Here is a 9,206-nt window from a genome sequence, read left to right on the forward strand (position 1 = left end):
TAGGAATACACAGAATTAGATAGTACAGAATTCAAGAGAAAGCAATTAAGGGTAAAACCAGATATTAGTATGGGAGTGCATGCAGGTATGGTTGAAGTTGGATTTCCAGGTAAAAGTGATTGAAAGAACAATAGAGTTTAGATTGAAAGGAAACCAAAGTATTTACAAGATAAGAAGTTGAAAAGAATTGAAATAATATTTGAAGTGAAATAATATTCGAAATGAAATATTATTTGAAATGAAATATTAATTGAAATGGAAAAATTAGAAAAAAATATTTACACGCAAAAATAAAACAAAAAGAGTTATTTCGCCACAAAGACAAATAAACCTGTAAGTACGACTTTAATGTAACCTGTGTATCTATTCGTACATATTACTACATACATAAATAAAATTACTTCTTCGTTTAATGTGTTTCATTAATTACCAATAAAACTGTAAATGAAATAATGAAATAAAAAAGTATGCTATTCAGAGCAGACAATGATAAAATTTGAACTCTTCTAACACTAACGTAATCATTCTCAATAAATCCATGCAGGTTCAGTCCAGTTTTGTGACGTATCCTCTTATCTACACAAAAATTCAAAAGACCAAAGTTCAATTACGTCACAAAGTATTCAAAAGGTCAAAGTTCAACAACGTTGAGTAAACATTATTATAGCGTGCTGCCACCCAATTTAAGTGTCATAAATCAACCGTATTCTAAAAAGGGGTGGTGGTGGTAGCTGTAGAATGGCCTTGAATGACATCGAGGAGATGAAGGGGGTGTGTGTCGTCTACTTCTTCAGAATTGACCTTCAAACGCGCGCAAAATTCAAATTCGAACAGGCGCCGCCCACTAGGAGGACAATCCAGAGACTCTTAAGAAATTCTTCAGCTTAAGAATGACCTCCAAGGTGTCTTAGAGGTCAAACAAACACATTTTTGCAACACTCGGTACGACGTTTCGGTCATCCGCACGAAGAGTGACCTCCAAGATGCCATTAGAGGTCATGGTAAAGGACTAAGGATGGACAAGACCATCGAACTGTCACAGTATCCCTATAGCTATACTACTCCCCACAATTACCAATTTTAATGACTCACTCCAATTATTAAATAGAAATACGAAATTACTTAACGAAAATATTTTAAATTTCGATAACTTCATGTCACAGACTGTGTCTAATGAACAAAAATTGTCTCTTCAGACCAAAATTACCCAACATATTTTAATATTAGTAGAATTAACAGACGAGCTACAAGCTTGAATAATTACATAGATGGGATAATCAGTTAGGGAATTATTAGCTATAACATTTTTAATCCTAAAGATTTATTCTCGAAGCTTAAGGTTATTAACACGTTGACTGCTAAGCAAAATATGAATATGTTACCTGTATGTATCTGGGTCATATTTAACTTCTCATGTCGCTAAAATATGAATTTTCATTCATTTTTCATAGATGGTTGATGTTTTACATGCTGGTCCCATCGAATCCACGTGAGCCCAGTGAAAAAAATTTTGTTATTATTGAGCTGTCAGCGCCGCTGGTTCCTTAGACTACGTAACCTCGCTTGTGTGTTGTTATATTACATAGCGGCTTTGAACAACGCTTATGGAAACGTAAGTAACACCTTAAATGGCTTGCTTTATGATTAGAATGTGCTATTCTTAGATGTCTAGAAAAAGTGATACTCTCATAAATAAACCGTTAGAGAAAACAGCTAAACAGTTTGAAGAAACAGATTCAGATGACTCATGGATAGATCCGTATGAATATTCTGCTAGCGATTCATACCATCCGTCCTAAGCTTGTTCTTCTAATACCGACGATGCTTTTGAGACCCATAGTGAGAAAAAGAATTGTAATAAATGTCTCCAAAATAAGATTTTACCCCGAGACAATTTAAAAAATTAGAAAGTAAGTGCTGATAGTGAGGAAATAAGTGTTGATAATGCGGAAGCCATTGGTAATGGAAGCGGGCATAAATTAGCAGATAATTCCTTCGACAATGTAACAGAAGGGATCGAGTCAGGTTCTTCTGACGAACCGCCTGCACCGGTTCGTGGTGATGGCAATGATTGCGGACCAATTGCAAGGAACTATAAACCGTTTCAACCTTTTACTCTTGCTCCAGGAATAAATCCTGAAGTAGCAGCTGTGCTTGCAACTGAAACACCAGGCAGCTTTTATGAAACTATTGTCGATTATAGTATTATTTCGCTTATTGTAGGTCAAATAAATCACTAAGCCACTTGTTTGTAACTAGTAAATGAAACAATCTTTAAAGATACCTCCTCTTTCTTCTTGTGACCACTGCAAGATTTCTCGCAACTATGGAAAGAAGGAACGGCGGTGGTCACCCCAAATAATTGGACCAAAAGAAACCTCAACGGGAATTCTGGAAGAGAATGCTGATAACGTTGATGCTACTGTTGTGACTACAAATTCCAGTTTAGAGATTGTGTGACGCCTAAACCAGAGTTACCTAAACTATCAGAAATGCCTGCTAACGTCGAAACAAACTCGGCTCAAATTAATATATCTTTAGAATTAGCTGAAAAGATGCTCATAAAATTTGATGGTTCAAAGTCTAAATTGCATGAGCTCATCGATAATTATGACAAAGCTGTATCTTTAGTTAAACCTGAATATAAAAATAATGCAATAATAGATACAAAAATAACAGATAACGCTAGGGCATTAATTAAGAATAAAACTGTTAATGATAGGATAGCTTTAAAAAATCACCTTCTAAACACTTATTCAGAGAAAAGAACTATTAGTCAGTAGCAGTTGCACCTTAACAGTTGCAAACATAATACATATGAAAACGTTATGTCTTATGCTAGTAAAGTTGCGATTTGCTATATTAAGTTAATATATTCGCTATGTCAAAAATTTTTTAGGGGACGCAATAGCGTTCACATTAAATGAAGAATAGGAACAAAAATTTAGATTAGAGATCCAGAAATATCAAAATGTTAATAATGATATNGGTTACAGAATAACCTTTCTATAATTGTTAAATCTCTAAAACCAGAATCATTAGAGGACGCAATAGCGTTCGCATTAAATGAAGAACAGGAACAAAAATCGAGATTAGAGATCCAAAAATACCAAAATGTTCATAATAATATAGCTAAGTTGTGTAGTTTCTGTAATAAAAGTGGACACTCTAGTTTTAATTGTCATTTTAATAAAAATAATAGTCATAGACAACATAACGTTAGGCATATTCAAAATTCTAATCCACAAAGGCCTAATAATTCATCTTTCCAAACCAATTCAAAATTTTCATCGAGTAAACCGATACAAAATAAAGTATGTTCATACTGTAAGAATATTGGACACTTGATAGGTGAATGTAGAAAAAGGGAGTATAACAACAGAATGCGGAATAATAATTCAAGTAAAACTCATTATCCTGGTCCTAGTAATTCACAAACTCATAACCGTAATTCTTTAAACTCTCAAGTGCCTCGTCAGTCGGCCGGGATGAGATTAGCACAGACATTTCAGGTCGAACAGAATACCCAGGGCTCTTCAAATCGTCTATAGCCAGCATTTCGTCAATTAATTTAGAATCTGTAGTCTCATTCGTAAACTTAAAAGCCAAACAATTAAAAAACTCTAATACAAGATTCTTAATCGATACTGGTGCTGATATTTCTCTTATAAAAATTTGTAATTTAAAAGGCGACACACCCTGTTTCACAAATAATCAAATTACTCTCAGGGGCATCGACAATGTCCAAAATCCTTATAAAACCTTGTGCTATTCGGAAATCGACATATATTTTGGTGATAAAAAACTAACACATGTATTCCATTCCGTCCCTGACTCTTTCCCAATAAACTGCGATGGTATCATAGGAAATGACTTCTTAAAAAAGTTTCATATGCGGCTTGATTATCAAAACGATTTCCTAATTCTTGAACAAAATCGACTGCCAATACAAGTTCAACGAACCATTATTTCTACTAATTCCAATCCCAATCATCTTTCTAATTCTAAACTAAGTTCAAAATCTAATTCTAATTCTAATTCAATTACTACTTCTGATTCACTTCTAAGCTCGAATTCCAATTCTAGTATTTATGAAATACAAGCTTGTAGTGAAGGATGTGTTAGGTTAATAAGAATGAACACGTCAGTACGCGAAGGTGTCATAAATTGTCAAGATATTCGGAAAGGAGTTTACTTAGGTAATAGTTTTGTAAAATTACAACCCAATAACATTGTTATTACAACGGTGTTAAACACAAACGAGTACCCGGTTAAATTAGAAAATATCAGTTAAAATCTTTAAAAATGCCAAACAGTAATAATAGTTGTCAAATAAATAAGATAGAGACAGGATCTGCTAATAAAAAATCGAGTAGGATAGAACAAATTAAGGAAACTATTCATACCTCGCATATGAATGGAGAAGAAAAACAAGCTATTACTGATTTGTGTTGCGAATTTTACGAAATCTAATTTCTTGGAGGGTGATCAATTAACGTTTACGGATGCTATACTGCATGAAAGATGCAAATCAATAAAATGTATGGATAGTTCCTAAAAAGGCAGACTATTCCGAGAAAAAGAAATGGCGTGTAGTCATCGATTACCGTAAACTAAATTCTATAACAATAGCTGATAGCTATCCATCACCAAATATTATAGAAATTCTAAACAAGTTAGGGCACTCCAAATACTTTTCTACCATCTATTTAGCGTCCGGGTTCCACCAAATACAGATGAACCCTAAAGATAAGGATGAAACAGCGTTTCCTACTTCTTCAGGTCTTTATTATTTTAACAGGAAGCCGTTTGGGCTAAAAAATCACCTGCTTCATTTCAACATCTAAAGAACATGGTACTATCTGGTTTGAACGAATTAAAAAGCTTTGTTTACCTAGACGATATTGTCGTTCATGCGGACACCTTGGAAAATCACAACAATAAATTGCGTAAATTATTCAAAAAACTTTCCAAATTTAATCTGAAATTGCAGGTTGACAAATGTGAATTTCTTCGACACGAGATCATGTATCTTGGTCATTTAATTACTGAAAATGGGGTTAAGTCTGACCCAAGAAAGGCAGTAGCTCTAAAAAACTACCCAGTACCAAAATTGCATTCTGAAATTAAGTCTTTTCTTGGAGTAGCCGGTTATTATAGACGGTTTATTAAAGATTTCAGCAAACTTTCCCAACCATTGACCAAATTACTAAGAAAGAATACACCTTTTCATTGGAGAAGTCAACAGCAGGAATCGTTTGAAATTCTAAAAAATACATTTTGTACGGAACCGCTTCTTCAATATCCCGATTTCACAAAACCTTTTGTTTTAACCACAGATGCTAGTAATTTTGCAATAGGGTTCGTATTATGACAGGGTGATACTCTTTAACGATCGTCCAATTGCGAACCCAAGTAGAACCTTCTGTTAAATTACAACGTAGATGTGTAGTGGGTGTTTAGGCTCAAACTAAAACGGAAACGCGGGAGCGAAGTCAATGCTAGATAACCAAGCAAACCAATGCGTATCCCGTACGTCGAAATGCGTTTTGAAGCAACTCATTTGGGATCAAAAGAGAATGATAATCTTGGTAAAATTTCAAAAGAATTTCTTACTTCCTCTTCTCCAGTTAGATTCACTGCTTTTTATGGGGATAATGAGCTCAGCAAAACCTTCAATTTAAATCTTTACAAATTTTTAAACGCCACAAATTCTGGAAAATATGTGCTTTCAACATTCAAAAGAGAAAACAATTTAACATCTAAAGCACGAAATTACTTACATCAAGTGTAACAAATGTAAAAGTAAATTATTTGGAATTACATTTTAGTGCCAGATTTTGATATTGTTAATAATTACTTTTATTTTGCTGATAGACCTGAGATTACTTGGCCATCAGTAACACCAAAATTACCTGCAATATATATAAACTTATTAACACTTATACATGCATCTTTACTACTACTACTACCACGATATTAAATCAATTTTGGATTAGGTATTTGTTGCATGCCTTTCTTTTCAGATACCAGGAAATATTCAAAACTCAATATTAAAAAAATTGAGGAACAACACTTTACAAATCACGTTCAACCATACATTATGGTTGTTGGTTCTACATTATCAAACATTTCTGAATTCTACCTAGTAATTGATACTTCTGTATACAAAGGAACCTCTGTTTTAGTGTTTAGATATTTGTTGTAAAGTCTTCCACGTTTTGTCAGCGAAATACCCTGCTGAATCAGAGCATATATATGGTTATTACTTCAACATCATATTTATAAAATAACTACTCAGTGGGATAAGTAGGTACCATATGTGTATACATTACTGAGTCACACAACAATAAAAATTAAATTGTTGAATTTATCATCAAAAATAATGATTTTATACCCATTTTGTTCATAAAGCACAGATTTTGTAAAACATTTTCCTGCAAAAAGGATAATTGTTTTCTGACTTTTCAAACTGTATATACTTCCTGCGAAAACATAAAAATGATTTTGAAACTCGTGTTGAATACTCGCAATCAGAAAACAAAGATAAGTGTAACAGTTCTCAGTACGAACAAGTTTCTTCTATATACGATGAACCTGTTAATTTCGAGCCTGAGCACAAAGAAGACATTACTTTCGAGTGTTTTTATAAATGTATTGCATCGTCTTCAGTTTCCTTTGTGTCAAAACTTTATAGTAGATACTCTGTTAACAGAAATGCAGTTCATAACATTATTCAAGACGTTACTTCGATGATTTGCGAACCTTTAAGTATGTTAGAAAATAAAGTAACCTCCAATGTTGACAATTTAGAAGTAAAAGAAGAAATTAAAAAAATGATCAGTTGTTTTCAGAACATGTTTAGTAATTTACGTACAGAATGGAAACGTTTTGATTTTTTTAAGCGCAGTAGTGCATTTATCCCAGTAGAAAGTTTGCTTATTGGAACAAGAGAAAACGATAAGAGAATAAAACAAAGAACCATATTAGATATAGTAGAGTCCCATATTCAGTATGTTCCTATAGAAAAAACGTTGCAAGCATTTCTTCAAATTCCGAATGTTTTTCGAACAATTTCATGTTTTATTTCTAATCTTTCTAATGTAGGTAGCATTTGTAATATAATGCAAAGTGCATTATGGGCCGACATGAAACATAATGAGGAAAATAAGTTAATTTTGCCTATATTCATTTATTTTGATGAATTTGAAATAAATAATCCATTAGGATCACATGCTGGTATTTACAAAATTGGAGCCACCTATTTTGTTTTGGGCTGTTTACCGCCGCAGTTTGCATCACAACTAGAAAATATATTCTTGCTTCAGTTGCATTACTCCGAGGATAGAAAAACTTTCGGAAATTCTGTTATCTTCGCTAAAATTATAGAGAGTTGTAGGCAATTAGAAGAACATGGAATTAATATTTCAACAGAAAGCGGTGATGTTCATGTATGGTTTTCGGTAGCATTTGTATTAGGAGATAATTTGGGTGTTAATGCAATAATGGGTTTAACTGAAAGTTTTTCTGCAACTAACTTCTGTAGATTTTGTTATGCAACTAAACATTTGACACAAACTCAGTTAAGAGAGGACGAATCATTGATACGGACCAGAGAAAAATATACGTCTGATGTTAAAACATTATCAAATGGCATTAAAGAAAATTGTATATGGAACAGTTTGTCTAATTTTCATATTACTTCTAACATGACCTGTGATGTTATGCACGACATCTATGAAGGTGTCTGTAGATATGATCTTGGACATATTTTGTACCATTTCATATATGTTGATAAGTATTTTGATCTAGGCACATTAAATCGCAGAATAAGATATTTTAACTGTAAAATTTCCGAAAACAAGCCTCCTGCTATTTTACAAAATCATTTGTTAAAAAAATACATAACTATTTCAACATCAGAAATGAAATGTTTAATAACAAACTTATCTATTATTATTGGTGATTTTATACCTCTTAATAATTCTGTGTGGGAAATTTATCTTCTTTTATATCAAATAATAGAAATAGTCGACAGTAAGAACGTTATCACTAGCCATGCAAATCTTTTGGCTTGCCTTATTGAAGATCATCATACATTATATAAACAGCATTTTGGAAATCTAAAACCGAAACATCATTTTTTGGTTCATTACCCTAGATTGCTAAGAACCGTAGGTCCGCTAGGCAACCTATCCTCTGTAAGATTTGAAGGCAGACATAAACAATTTAAAGCAGTTGCTAATACGGTTTCTTCGAGAATTAATATTGCATATACATTGGCAGTAAAAAATCAATTAGTTTTTTGTCATCGAATACTTGCTGGAAAAGGACTGGTAAACAATTATTCATTTGGTCCAGAAGAGCCACACTTTTCTAAATACTCCTCTGAATATCTTGCATTCTTATCAGAAGTTGGTGAAGCTGTTGCAGGAAAATGTTTTGCAACATCATGGGTTAAATTGTCAAATATTACTTATCGTAGTGGTTCTGTTTTATTGTTAGGTAACTTAGATTTCATGCCATTATTTGGAGTAGTTTATTATGTCTTTCTGTTTGAAGATAATAATCCTTATTTTCTTCTTAAAAGATACAAAACTGAAAGTTATAGTGAACATCTCCATGCATATAATGTGACACATACTGAAGAAGTAAATATTGTTAAGTATGAGGACTTATTGTATTTTGAACCATATTTTATACATGAAAGTGCAAAAGGAGAAAAATTTGTTATATTATAAAAAAAATTATATTGTAAAAAATGCACCGCTTTGTATTATATATACATATGTATAACTACCTTTTCAGTGTGTAACTTTTTTAAATAAACGGTTTTATTTTACATTTATTATTTTTTTTTACAATTATATTTTGCTAAAGGGCATTTTATTCAATCCAAGCATTCCCGTTTCTTCTCTTTGTTATAATAATTTATAATGGAAGAGAAGGCCCAGGGACATGTTTCAAATCGTTTAAAATAAAACTACAATAAACGGCAGTTCGAAAGGTGTATCAAATACCTATCACTAATGTGTTTAAAATTGAAATTGGCTTACGTTGTACATTTTTTCGATTAGTTACAACACATGGTTATTCTAGAGTAAATGTTTATCACGCTTCTTAATAATTACAGTAAATAGTTCAAAACTAATTGAAGGACTATACAACGTGATCCAATATCGGCTTTCATGGTAAGAGGTTCATTT

The 9,206-nt window shown here is 32.5% G+C and overlaps 1 protein-coding gene across 1 annotated transcript in view; it reads right to left on the bottom strand.

Moving 5' to 3' along the window:
• Positions 1–3,423: 3,423 nt before the first annotated feature.
• LOC108742350 overlaps positions 3,424–9,206 on the bottom strand; it is a 12,222-nt gene continuing 6,439 nt past the window's right edge. The window contains exon 3 of the mRNA XM_025978562.1: positions 3,424–3,597. Coding sequence (XP_025834347.1) covers positions 3,424–3,597 — 174 coding nt within the window. The remainder of the gene's footprint in view (positions 3,598–9,206) is intronic.

The sequence above is a fragment of the Agrilus planipennis genome, unplaced genomic scaffold (assembly GCF_000699045.2).
Source record: "Agrilus planipennis isolate EAB-ADULT unplaced genomic scaffold, Apla_2.0 scaffold379, whole genome shotgun sequence".
NCBI classification, from domain to species: Eukaryota; Metazoa; Arthropoda; class Insecta; order Coleoptera; family Buprestidae; genus Agrilus; species Agrilus planipennis.